The sequence below is a fragment of the Orbicella faveolata genome, unplaced genomic scaffold (assembly GCF_042242905.1).
Source record: "Orbicella faveolata isolate gen_17 unplaced genomic scaffold, um_ofav_v1 contig_14, whole genome shotgun sequence".
In the NCBI taxonomy this organism is placed as follows: Eukaryota; Metazoa; Cnidaria; class Anthozoa; order Scleractinia; family Merulinidae; genus Orbicella; species Orbicella faveolata.
In genome coordinates, this window is record NW_028301541.1 from 4,835,001 (window position 1) to 4,849,051 (window position 14,051).

General features: G+C 36.4%; 1 protein-coding gene across 3 annotated transcripts in view; it reads left to right on the forward strand.

Moving 5' to 3' along the window:
* LOC110063074 (DNA-binding protein RFX2-like) overlaps positions 1–13,747 on the forward strand; it is a 15,190-nt gene extending 1,443 nt beyond the window's left edge. For 2 of the 3 annotated variants that reach the window (XM_089286296.1, XM_089286294.1), the window contains exons 4-17: positions 2,207–2,423; positions 3,059–3,240; positions 6,138–6,251; positions 6,459–6,643; positions 7,247–7,305; positions 7,481–7,608; positions 8,235–8,389; positions 9,054–9,151; positions 9,242–9,391; positions 9,904–9,987; positions 10,206–10,330; positions 10,800–10,953; positions 11,369–11,456; positions 11,990–13,747. In XM_089286296.1, the coding sequence (XP_089142422.1) occupies positions 2,207–2,423; positions 3,059–3,240; positions 6,138–6,251; positions 6,459–6,643; positions 7,247–7,305; positions 7,481–7,608; positions 8,235–8,389; positions 9,054–9,151; positions 9,242–9,391; positions 9,904–9,987; positions 10,206–10,330; positions 10,800–10,953; positions 11,369–11,456; positions 11,990–12,090 (1,840 nt within the window). In that variant the 3' untranslated portion in view covers positions 12,091–13,747. Of the gene's footprint in view, positions 1–402; positions 673–2,206; positions 2,424–3,058; positions 3,241–6,137; positions 6,252–6,458; positions 6,644–7,246; positions 7,306–7,480; positions 7,609–8,234; positions 8,390–9,053; positions 9,152–9,241; positions 9,392–9,903; positions 9,988–10,205; positions 10,331–10,799; positions 10,954–11,368; positions 11,457–11,989 lie in introns of those variants that run through there. The other variant, XM_089286295.1, reaches the window with a different exon arrangement.
* The last annotated feature ends 304 nt before the right edge of the window (positions 13,748–14,051 follow it).

Sequence of the window (14,051 nt, forward strand, 5' to 3'; positions counted from 1 at the left end):
TTGGCTCTTTTTACCTAATGATATCCCAAGTTTGTCACAAGCTTGAAGAAACTGAAAAATAACGAAAATGTTATTCAAATTAATGTAACATGCATTTTAATTTATGATAATTGTGTTCCATATATGGAATTTCCATAACAATATTGAAAGATTAAATAAAATTGTGTTATTTATATAAAAGCTCGTTTCTGTGCCTCAAAATATTACTTGAGTTTATATATCCAGGAAGGAACTCTTTTTCCAACAGAAGTATTAAGTCTAATATTTAAATTGAGGAAACTTTGATTTCAAACTCTTCGGCAAAAACATCTAAATAAACAGAAACTGTGCTTTGACAATTACCGTAGAAATTTCTAGTTTCTCTTGGATATTGTTTTTCTCATTGCGATGTTGGAACGACCTCTGCATTCATTAGAAACCTTTTGCCCATTGATGGGTCATGTTTATTTAGCAAAGTGGAATTAGTATTCTGAATATAGCATTTTACCGAGGGAGCACACTTTTTTCCATGGCAACCCATGCAGCCTTTGTGAATGAATCAATGAGAAAGAGAATCAATTTTGCAAGTTCAGTTGGCTGGAAGGATCTTCAATAAAGGAGGGAGCTACTTTGTCCTTGCTTTTTACGTTTTATGGCCAGTCTTACCCACATGATGCCTGTCTCGACTTATTTGTGAGTTATTTCAGCATTTTTACAATTTCCTTTCAGTTCTGCTTCAGTTATAATATACATGCATAAGGCCTACCATTGTGAAAATGGTTAGTGGCTTATTTTCATCTGATATTGCACAGAGAAGCTATTCGTTATCAACTTAGTTTTGGTTCCGAGGTTTTGTCTTAAGTTTGTGCATTCTTAAAAATTTCAAGGTTTAGGGTTTTGTTCATGAACTGCTGTGTGGATAAACCTTTAATTCAGGTGGAAGTTATGCTGTTTCAATATGTTTTTAAGGAGAAACATTTGATAGTCTTGAATTACAATATTTCTTCTGGCAAAACTTTGATTTTCTTAACCTTATGCAAGTGTTATAAACTTGTGGTAGTACAACCTGGATAAGTAAACTTACACATAAACTGGAAACAACCAAGTCAATTGATTCGTTTGAATTGAGGCATATTCTTGCTCATAATGTCATGACTCATTCTTTGCATGCCTCTCAGAGAAATTTTAATTTATTTATTGTGGCAACAGGATCTGTGTGTGTGATTATGTTTCTTCTTCAATTCCCTCTGCTTTGTTTGGTGTGAGCTCCAATTCAGTTTTATTTCTGGTAAATTCATCATTAAAAATTAATCAGCGCAACATTATGTTAGCCCTAAGATCCAGAAATAAAGACACACTTGAATATTGTAACTCAACATATATCTTAGTTGCTAGTTCACATTTACTGAAATTATTAATTGTTACAAAATTTCAGGTTATTGTTCCTTTTGTGTTTGTCACTCTGCAATTTTGAAATGCTTTACCCGATTTCTTCATGGTTTAAGCTTAAAGTTAAAACCCCTTGATAGTTTAAGTTTCACACATAAAACATTTCAAGCTTTTCAAAGAAATTCTTGAAGTGCAATCAAATAATATTATACTTCTGTTATTATGCTATACGTGTTAAGAAATATTTTATATTACAATAATAATTATTCTTATGAATTACGGAGACTACAAAGAAATGAACTATATTATTGAAATCTGTAGCAGATTGTGAGCCTGGTAGAAAGTTGAGTAATAATGAAATCCATCTAAACAGATAATTCATCTAGACACTGATGTTACATGTGATAATTGCTAACTTATATATGGAGAATTCTGCCTTTTTTTCTGGACTCTGCAATTGTTAAGCCTCTTGGCAGTGTCTGTGTTGCAATTTGAATTTATCTTCAAACCATTTTGATTTTTACTTTTCCTTGTCTTGTATTCCTTATCATAATCTGAAGCAAAAGGAAATAAAAATCCCAGACTAGTTTTAAAAATTTTAAACCGAAAGTAAATTTAAACCTTGACGTAATGTGTACACTTCGTCTTGACCTTGGTGATGTTTGACTGTGTTTATGCCAATCTTTCCTGTTGTGCTTAAACAAGCATTACAGGATGGTTATGAAAATATTGAACCATCTAGAGATGCATCAAAGTCACAGAGTTAGGCTTTTGTTAGATTTAAACCTTCCAAGCTAGTTATTGAAATCGTCACTTTTTTGTTCTTGATATCCTTCAGGGGCAATGCTTACCATTACAGTGATGGCACGATGTTTGCACAACAAGCAGGAGCACCTTATCTTGATGCAGGCCAAGCAGCACAAAATTTTACGGCCGCCACAACACCAGGGGCAGTCACAAGTGGACAGACATTCTTACAGGTTACTCCTGCTGGGACAACCATGCAGGCACAGCGACACCCAATAACGCACACAACCAGGGCGTCTCCTGCAACAGTAAGTTCCCTTCTGAAGGCGTTAACACCTTCAGTAAAAGGTCAACTCATTTATCTACAAGAGTGGATTGATCAACATTTAATTTCCCGATGCATCATGAATTGACATAAATTATTTTCATTCCAGCAAATAGGGAACAGAAGTGTAATAACTTACCAACTAGTGAGTCTTGGTGTAACATAAATTATCATAATTCGATTAGATGTAAATCAGTGCGGAGAAGGAAATTAGATTCAGGTTGGAGATTTACAGTGTAGTTTTAGTGAAGTTTCTCTTAGGTTTTCTAGTTATTTAATACATAAGGATTAGGATGGTTCACATGTGGCAAACATTCACTTAAAGTTGGTCATGTACATCATTACATTACATAACATCTCAATAAAAAATAAAAATAAAATAAAACAAAAAATAGTGTAAGAGCATCATTTTATGGATCAGAAGTAACTTTGGGTTAAAATTTTAAATTGACTCTTTAAAAATGTTAGTAACTACATGTATTCCTTCTTGTCCTTGGCTTGTATAATTTTGATTAAAATAAATTAAAATCGACAAGTTTCTTATGTTTTGGCCTGTTCTCATAGATATAGTACCTGTTCTCAGGTGGAAAAATTTATAATCCGATTGTGCATTCAAAGGTACAATGGTTGGTCGACAACTACGAGACAGCAGAAGGAGTGAGTTTACCACGTAGTACTCTGTACAATCATTACCTTCAACACTGCCAGGGAAACAAGCTAGATGCAGTGAATGCCGCAAGCTTTGGAAAGCTTATCAGATCAGTGTTCATGGGATTAAGAACCAGACGATTAGGCACAAGGTAAGGATAAGTTGCATGTACTTCTGATCACTAAACATGTTTTTTTTTTGTTACAGTTGAATCCCACCATTTCAAACTTTAGGGGGTAATGCAAAATACTTAACAAATAGATTCCATGTTGCTGTGCGTCTGCTCAGTAATAGATCATAGATGATGTCAAAATGTGGTAAGAACAAAAAAAGTGGCACACAAGGCGATAGCCGAGTGTGTCACTGATGTTCTTACCACATTGTGACATCTTCTGTGATCTATTACTGAACAGACACATGGCAACATGGAATCTATTTGTTTTATATAATAACGAAACAAACTGTCTACTACAGATAAAGCTTTTTTCATTTCAAAATCTCTCAACATAACTCGAAAGCCGGCCTTTGCCCACTTTGGCGAACACGAAAAAAGCCATTTGAATTTGACGTAATCTATTGTCTATACAAATTGAAGCAATCTCATTGGTTGCTATGCATAGCAAAGAACTGTGATTGGTCCAGGAAAATCACACCACTGTCAAACTTGACTCGAGCATCACTTCTCGTGGAATGAAAACTTACAGCGAAAGCAGAATTGAACTGCGAAATCTACAAATCTTAAAGAAAATGCTGGATAAGTCAAGTCAGTTTTTGTCATCAGAGCAGCCCTGTGAGCCAAAAAGCTTGGATGTTGCCTGGAATATTGCAGGAGTTCAAAAACTACGCTCGGAAAAATTGCGGCTGCGGTCAACCTGGAGGCCATTTGATTCGAGTTTTGAATGAAAGGAGCATTAGTGATGGTGGAAATTGTTCTCTGTGGTTGGTGATTCTCAAATCAGTTTGAAATAGTGTCGAAGACACCTTTTAGCTGCGATACAGTTGGCCGTGAGCTGTAGTGAGCTATACTTTGCTCGCTTCTGTGCCCTGAAATGGACTGGAACATTCGCATCGGAAAGCAAGGTTATGTGTTTATTTTAAGTGATTTTAAGAAGTGGTTTTGATGTTTTATTCCAGACAATCACTGTGTCAACAATTATTTTGAGACTGAGAAAAGTTCAATGTTTTAAATAAATTAATCTCATAAACATTTTGTTTATTGGGTTTGTTAAATTCGAGATAAAGCAATGGTTCTCGGCTTACCAAGACTAATTTTTAATTTGTGTTTGGTTTAGTCTCACTCGACTGCTGACTGAGACTGCTCGAGTATTTTTTCTGAGTCATTTTCTAAAAAAGAAACAGCTTTATCTTTCTTCTTCCTGCTAGACTATGCTTCTGGTACCTGTTCAATGCCTGGACAAGACTTTCTTGTACCTGATCTTTTGCCCAGTCATGTAAAATATTATCTAAATTCTCAAATCTTTTCGCCATTTTAAAACACAGGGAAAAACTTTGAAATGATGACGTCAATCGTGCATCTGTCCTCTAATAGATCGTAGGCGAGAACCAATCAAAATGTGAGAATAACTTGGGTCATTATATAATTCAAAATAGCAGGAGTTTGAAATGACTGATAGTAAATGACTGAAGAACAAATCCAAGGGAAATGGTTTTGAGTTCAAAATAAGGGAAATAACCAAGTTCGAACTAGCAGGGTCCTACTGTATTTTGATTTTCTTTAATCTACAGGTGTCCTTTGTGCATATTGAAATTTGTCCTTCAGGCCTATGAAAATGTATTTTATTAATATTATAGCAATTATTGTTATTTGTAAAATAAATTTTCATGGCCCTGAAGGAAGAGTTTCACAAAAATTCCTCAGAAATCCCCAAATTAAAGCTTTTGTACATATTTGTAATGAAGTATGATTGGTAAAGTTAAATGTGATAAGCAGGGGTTTCATTAAGGGCCGGGCACCAGGCAAATTGACTGGCTGTGAGAATGATTTTGGCCACCTGGTTTGACCATCTAGAGGAAAGTTTTTCTTAGAAAGAAAGTTCATTTCAAATAGTTTTGCCCACCTGTGAAGACCAGTTGCCCTCTTGCTAAAAACGTTAATGAAACCCATGAATAAGATTTCTTCTGTGGAAAGTAATGATTTTGATGAGAAAATCAGGTTTATTTTCTTGTATTCTTAAATAGCAGTCAAGTGCTATTATTTTCAGATTATCTTTTAGCATTGAATGTCATCATTAAATATAGCAGAAACTGTTGAACTAATATTTGCTCCTAATAAAATACATAATATTTCCTTTCCACTTACAGTATAACCTGTTCTTGATGTCTTGTTTGAGCATGCATTAGCAAACATTTTTGCCTTGTTCACACAATTCCGAGTTCTTATGATTCAACCATTGCACCTGCTAGGTTTTCCTTGTCTGATGATGTGTAGACAGTTTTTCATTTCCAACTGGTCTTATTTCCTTTACGGTCTAATCATATTATTTCTGGATTGGCTGATTAGTGTTTAAATGACAATATTAATGAGATGGTGGAAAGTGTAGACTTCGCATAAAGCAAATCTTTTACATTTAAAATTAGTGTTTCAACAGAATCAAGATGCTTGTGACATATAAATTTGAAAAGATAAACATGGTAATACTAAAAATTAGAGTAAGTTACATGTAACAAAACTCTTGTTCTGCTCATTTTATGTGTTTAAAGAAATATAACACTAATACATGCACATGACGTTTTGGCATCATTGTGTCACCATTATCAAAATAATGCAGATTTTTAAGTTGGAAGGTTAAAGTTATCTGGTTTAGTTTATGTCATGTTTTAAATTAGACGAAAGTAACAAATGAAACCAAAAATTTGGAAAGAAAGAACTACTGGATCAACAACTTTCAATCATCAATTAATTGACTTTTGATTAACTTTTGATTCTAAATTTGACTCTCTCTCAATTTCTGTTTCAATCATTGCTTTGAACCAGTTTTGCGCACAGCCTAACAAGTCTTATCAAATGCTCTACTTTTGACACTGCAGGGGTAACTCCAAGTATCATTATTATGGAATACGCATTAAGCCAAGCTCACCACTCAATGCTTTGTCAGATGAAGCTCAGGTAGCCATGAGACAGTCACCATCCACACAGAAAAGGTAATTAAAAAAAAAAATAGTTGGCAGAGAAATTTATTTGAATCTTGACTATTTGTATTGACAATAGCCCCTCCTCCATTTCCCACAAAAATCAACTTTTTTAATCCTTTTGTTTCTTGTGGACAAACACCATTTCTCATTTTGATTTTGCATGGTTAGTCATCGTAAAACACATAAATTCATTGACATCTCTTTACTTTGTCACAGACTGAAGCCTGCTGCCAGGTTGGATTCTACTGACACAGGTGAGGCAGCATCACACTCCCCGGCAGTGTCAGCTGATCAGCAAGCACAACAGAGCCAGATGCAGCAGCACCAGCAATACCTTGGTGATGTCACACAGGGTCTGCCAGAGTTTGAGGAACTGGACCTCAAAGATTGCCCTCTTCCAGGTAATCAGTGCTTGAAATTTCAAGAAAAATTTTTGGAGCTAGGTGAACAGTGCATGTAAAATTTGAGTAAAAGCCCATCTTCAAAAAGGATTAACATGCAATCTTAAGTGATTCTGTCACATTAAAAGATAACTTGTGAAGTTGGCGTGATTTGTCGTGTGTCAGTGCAACGTGAAGTTAAGTTTTGGCCGGAGGTCTGGTGGTGACCTGGAAACCTGAAATTTTTGCTGTGGAATCCCCAGTTTTCTATTCCATGGAATTCAAATCATTATGTTGTTTAAGCTAATTCACATTTTGCTCCTTTTGGTAAGCACCAAGAATCGTGACCTCTGGCCTGACCTGATTTTCTGAGCATGCGCAGAGTCACTGGAAGTCTTTGATTCACAGACTTCCCATCAAATCTGGCAAGTCTGATTGGCTACGTATACGAAACAAATAGTCTGTGCATGCTCAGAAAATCGGGTCTGGCCAGAGGTTGCAATTTTTGGTGCTGATGAAAGAGCTGTAGAGCCCCATGTTATTAGCCAAGAGTTCTGGAGACCTGAATGCCTTGAGACCCAATAATGACACTAAGATGTCCTTGTGCTTATTTGTTTCTTACAGAGGGGATTACTGACCAAGATCTTGACTCTTTTGTTGACATGTACCGGGAACACTGTGAGGTAGGAATCCTATTTTAAAGCTGTCTGTACATTTTATGTTTTTTCAGAGACAATATAATCAGGTCATTCATTCTAACATGTGAGACTTGCTACTGTGAATGATTTCAGGTAGGAGTAACTAATTTATCAGTGGTGGGTATTGAAACATAAATGGTTTTAATTCTTTGTTTTACAGGCTTTCCTTGATGTTGTAGTCAACTTGCAGTTTACTTTGGTGGAATCCTTGTGGCAAACATTTTGGCGACACCCAGCAGAAGATAAATCCGGCTCTGGAGCAGAGGATGATGAGAAAAAAGATGGAGGGTAAGAGTGCATACTATACTCAAGAGCGTTCCTCAATTACAGCGTCGTAGCCAGTAGGAGGCAAACCAAGGCACTTGACTCAGTCAATTTTTTTGTTTCTGTCATTTTTCTTGTTTGAAGGAGGAAAGTAAAATGCTGCTTAATACCTAGGAAGAGAATTTAACCATGGACATTGCCTCAGTCAACTTTTTTGGCTACGGCCCTGAATTAATTAGTTAAAGTGAAGTGATAATTAATCATAATAACTGCATGTAATAGTACAATACAATACCTGTCATGACACTCCCCTGGTGGGGCTTCTCTGGGACAATACAAGTAAAACAGGGTCATGGATCACAGCTGTTCAAAATGTTGAAATAAGCCTGCACATTCTGTGGGTTTCATCATCTTGCCTCTGAAATTGAGAGCAGTTAGTGCTCAGTTAGAAAGCCATCACCCAAACACAATCCTAGCACACTGGCTAGGACTTAGACTGTGATTATGTCTAGAGCCCGACACATGAGGAGGAATATGGACGGGGTTCAAGTGAACTGCAGAAATCCAACCTAACATGTAAACTACTTTGCCACTATGTATCCTCTCCACCCAAAACGGCAATTAATTTTTGCTTGTGCAATTTCTCTTAGTGATGATGGAGAATATGAGAGCAGGCTAGCCCAGAGCAAACTGCTACAGCTGTGTGAGTATGATCCAGTGATAACATTCGTCAAGGCTTGTGATCACCTCCTATATCAGACACTGGTTGAAATCCTTATTCCCGATGTTCTACGACCAATTCCAGGTATGACAATTCATCCCTAGCTGCTGTTAAAATACATAACTCGTGCAATCCATTTTGCAATTGATTGAATTATTCACGCATGTTGAGTGGTTCTTACTTATGATCAATTGAAGGACAGACATATAGATGATGCAGGGTTTTGCTCTAGAAGTGCCCGGGTGCCACAGGCGACTAACTTTTACTTTTGGGTGACTGGAAAAACTTACTTTTGCCATATAAGCTGAAGTGCTGGGTGCCCAGGATTTCATGGTTATGAACCTTTGGGCTCCTTGTAATTTTTCTTTAGACCACAACCTTGTGATGTCATCAGCATTTCTATTTGTTTCTTTATTATTATTTATAAAACGAATAGATTCCGTATTTACCTTGATTCTGTTGAGCTACTGATCACATCACATGAGAGGTCAAAATGTGGTAAGAACATCAGTGACACTTGGCTGTGATAATTGCCAAGTGTGCCACTTTTTTGTTCTTATCACATTTTGACATCATCCGCAATCAATAACTGAACAGATTCATTGCAACATGGAACCTATTTGTTAAACTTCATTCAATTTTCCTGCAAGAATATACTCCTCCCTTTGTCTATGAAGTATACTGTGCACCAATGCAAAGTCAATGAAAAATACAGCAATTGATAGTTTGGGATTTTTTCTTCCTCCAGCTTCTCTGACACAAGCTGTACGTAATTTTGCTAAAGGCCTTGAGGGCTGGCTGGTGAACAGCCTGGATCAGATCCCTAAAAAGATGGCTGATGTCAAAGTGAGTATGATTGCAATCCATGTTTTGTACTGCAAATGTTTAATCTGTTATCAAATGCTTTGGTTGATCTATACTGTCTTTATCTAACAGGTATCCACTTGTAGTGCATTTGCACAGACTCTCCGCCGCTACACGTCACTGAACCATTTGGCTCAAGCTGCACGTGCTGTGCTTCAGAACTCTTCTCAGATCAGTCAGATGCTGGCTGACTTGAACAGAGTGGACTTTGCCAATGTGCAAGTAAGCTTTCAATTTTGATGTGAAGTTTATATGAAATAATTCATATATGAACTGCGGTTGTAGATGAAAGTGGAGAATGATCATCGCAGTAAATTTTCCAATTTAAGCAATTGGAAAGAAGAAGCCTGAAAAAATCAGGGCTTCAACCGGATTCGAACCCGTGACCTCCGCGATACCGGTGCGATGCTTTCAATTTTGTTAGTTAAATGACATTTTGAAAAAACTTTCTGTTTTAATACAAGGCTGTGGTCTAAGAAAAATTACAAGGAAACAAAGGTTCCTATAACCCAAAAATCCTGGGTGCCCAGCACTTAAGTTTATATGAAAAAAGAAAGTTTTTCCAGTTGCCCAAAGTCAAAAATTAGTCACCTATGGCACCTGGGTGCTTATAAAGCACAGCCCTGTTTGATGACTCCCTAAACGGAGTAAGTTTGTTCTCCATCTAACTCAATGCATTTGAAAGTAATCTAATCCATTTCAGAGGCTAATATTGCAGTTTATTTCTCCTGTAGGAGCAAGCCTCATGGGTGTGTCAGTGTGACGACAATATGGTGTATCGACTGGAGCAGGATTTTAAACTCACCCTCCAGCAACAGGTGCGATGCAGCAAATTGTCATTTTGTACTGCTGTTCAAGGGTAGATCATGCTATTGACCTGGTCCCAGTTGTTTGAAAGTTGGATAATGCTATCCACTGGATAAATTGCTAATAATCCACTGGTTAAGTCATGTAGGTGTTGAGCGAGTGAAGATCATGGACCTGATTTACTGTGAGTTATAACTGTTGTTAGAAGCATTTGTTTTCTTTTTTATAGAATTCTCTTGAACAATGGGCAAGCTGGTTGGAAGGTGTAGTTGATCAAGTTCTTAAGCAGCACGAGGGGACAGAGGAGTTTCCTAAGGCAGCAAGACAGTTCCTCTTAAAGTGGTCATTTTACAGGTACGACTGCTTTCTAAAATAAGTAGTTTTGAAATTTACTGTTTGTAAAGCTTTAGTACAGGAAAAACACTTCTAATGTAAAATTATTGTAAAAAATAAAACAAAAAATCATGTCATGGTACAAAGCTTCAAGAAATTGTAGTTTTAGCAAGGGTCTTAACTTGTTGGAACTTACATGTAACTCTCTTTTGCGTATCATGTGCATACATCCTTTATTTGAAAAGGTTGAATTAAAGGCAGCACCAGTGTTTTATTGTAGTACATGTATTTATTAAGGTCACCCTAACAATTCAACATTTTTCATTTAGTTGTTTTTGATGGAGAGAGGCACTTTGAGGGTGATGTGCCTTACTCAAGAAAATAAATTCTCAGTCTCGACAAATGCTCTAATTATTTTGCCACCGAACGTAAATGTTTGGCCATACATGTTGTTAAATAATCTGGTCTGTTTTATCTTGGTCAATTTTAGTTCCATGATAATTCGTGACCTGACCTTGCGAAGTGCGGCCAGCTTTGGCTCATTCCATTTGATCAGGCTACTTTATGACGAGTACATGTTTTATCTGGTTGAACACAAAGTTGCCAAAGCTATTGGTGCATCACCCATGGCTGTTATGGGAGAGGTGAGTGATCACAAGAACATTAAGAAAATTTGTTGTTCTACAATTGACACTCCTTTATTTTAGTGTGATGTTTAGGAACTTCAAAATTCACAAGGAGTGTGTGAAACCTGACAACGATTTTTCAGTCATGCATAAGCATATCGGAAGGAGACAAGGATGTATTAGGAAGCGAGCTTATGCAGATTAAGCAAAGACAAATTGCAATATTGTACAACAGCTCTTGCACACAAGGTCTAGAATACTCTCACATTCTGGACAGAACGTGAAAGCCAGGCTGAGTCCACAGTATTTTTAGCACTCTATATTTACAGAATGAGCAGAACTGAAAACTTGACACTTATGTTTTATATAACTCATCATTGTGTAAGAAATGCCATGTCGCTTCTGACTTTGTTTTTCTTTTGTCCTTTTTCAGTTTGTTGGCCTTGGGTCAGCATTGTCCATGGGCTTGGATACAGTGGAAAATAGTCTTCTAACAGAACAGCCCGACTGCACACTAAGCTGTAAGTACAGTGAATCCCCTCTTTGCTCATTTAATAATGTATGCTAGGGGAGGGGGGGGGGGGGGGGGGCTCCCATATGAAAATGTTGATGGTGCTCATCAGAAAATTTGAATTAACCCCCTAAGGAGGCCAATCTGGCTGTGTCAACGCCATTTGACACCCTAAAAGGTACAGAATAGGATTGATTACCAGACGCTGTCCGGGAAGGAATCCCACACTAGTAGACTGGACTTGACAGACCGGTCAATATCAAGCCTGAAAATGGAAATAAGAGCATTCTTTTTTTTAAAATTATTTCTTCAAGTGCACCCTAAAAGATACTTTGATAGTTAAAAATAGTGGCGTTTCATTTTGAACACCCTAAGTGAGACCAGAATCCTTGGCAGGCTATCTTAAATGTGGCAGATTAGTGTTAATGATCTTGTTTTCGTATTAATAATTATTCTCACACCGGAACATTCATTCCCCTGGGAATGTATGTTAATGGTGATAAATAGCAGCAGTAACGTATGATAATTATTTTCCTCTTGCAGATGGTTCCCAGGCCACCAGTTCTAGCAGCTCTTCTAGCAGTTCTCGGCCATCTGGGACCGGGTCCCTAGAGCCAGAAGCTAAACGGCCTCGTCCAAGCTAAACTGTCATGTATTATATCCCTGTAAAATATGAAAAGAAATATTTTATTCCTAAAAGCTTTTGATGGCATATTAATAAGTAAAAACGGTTATTAATTAATAGTAATAAGAAACAAATGTTTCATTACTCGAGCACTTCAGAGCTACATTAACCATAAATTATGGGAATTATTTACCGTAGTTGTAACTTATATTGTTACAAAATATATGTTGCTTATTAGTAGAGTTGATTGAACGTAGGTTTTGTCTTACACGTTATTAGTGCAAGACAGTAAATAGTGCTTCTTATGATCAATTCCACATCCTTTATATAATTTCAGCACATAGTTACACTAGTCCAACTTGCATTCTAATGATAAGAATGCCAAAATCCAAAAGCAATGCACACTGTAAGCTTTCTTTTCCCAAATCCCAATACTGTTAAATTTAGCAAAATCGGTGGTCAAAAAAGATAAGTTTTAATGTAGTTTCTTTGGGGTTTTCGAGGAATTGAAAACTTAACATGCAATAAGCAAAATGAGACATTTTGACAGTTTTTAAGAGTCTTTAAACTAAGCAACAATCAGTGTTTGAGAAACAGTAGTTTAAAATAATGATATGGATTGAGGTGGTTCCTTTAAAATCCAATTTTATGATAGTTTTTAACAATTCAAAATACTATTTTTACCAGGACAGTAGTTGCATATAATAAGGAAAAAATGCATTGTATGAAACAGCATATTTTAACAACCATCTAGAGAAAAAGCTTTCTTTGTTGAAAATAAAATTCAGTTGTCTGTTTACAGTGAAAAAGCATTTTAATAAATTGATGTAAAATCAACAGCTTAAACCTTTGGGGACCTTTCTGAGATACCCTTTTTATTACATTTTTTGCCTTTTCAGAATCAGCACAGTTTGAATATTGTGCCATGTTTCATTGCACATAGCTCTGAGATATCAAGATTACTTGTTAGACATTGTTTCCAATTAACCTGGAATCTGTCTTAACAGTGACAAAATAAGGTCTATTCCTCCAAATCTGAAGTGAAGAGGGTTTATGCAAGCTTGAAATTTGTATTATGTGGATAGGGTTTTTTGGGCACATAGACACTTTGCGATCATGTCTGCTGTCTTGCATGAAACTTGTTTTCAACTACATATTGTTGTTTTGTTTGGCTTCATTTGTTCACCTGAAATCACTTTAACAACTTAAAGTCTCAAAATATTTATTCTGTACATACCTGATTTTGTTGAACAAGTCGGCTTATTGTATTTTAGCAGTCAGCTTTTTTGTTAAATTAGTTAAAAAGTCTAACAGCTCTGTTATTTAGTCTTATGATCAGTATCTAACTTCTCTTTAACGTTTTGTAACAATTTCTGGGACCTGTAATCAACCCTTTTATCATCTTAGGGAAAGTATCTTGACCAAAGACAATTTTCTCATGAGGAGAATGACAGAAAATGTACAAAAAGACGTTAAGAGACTTCAGATATTGGTCAACTTGAGAAGGTCGTTCTTATTCAAGTATTTGACATTTATACAGTTATTGCTGTATCGGTACCTGAAACTACTCTACTAAATTATTTTCATTATATCATTAAAATCATTGAAAAAATATTATATTCCTAATCGTAATGTAATGGTTTTTTTTGTAGCATTAAAGAGCATTTTAGAAATGATATTGCTGTCTTAATATAACAGTGTAAATTTACTAGAATCGCAACTTGGTTCTATGCCAGCACCTTTCTACGTGAACCCACCCATAACACAGCTTTAATGAACTCCGAAGTACAGTGGAATACAGTCACCAACGGGCCAAGAAAATCCAGCCGTATTAATGGGGTGGCCGCACTAATGGGGTTTTCTTATAGGGAAATTATGGGTATTTCGCCGGGACAAAAATAGTGGCCGTAATAAGACTACTAACGAGGTGACCGTAAGGCAGGGTTGTATTAGGGATGGACAATGTTTTTTTAGGGGTAG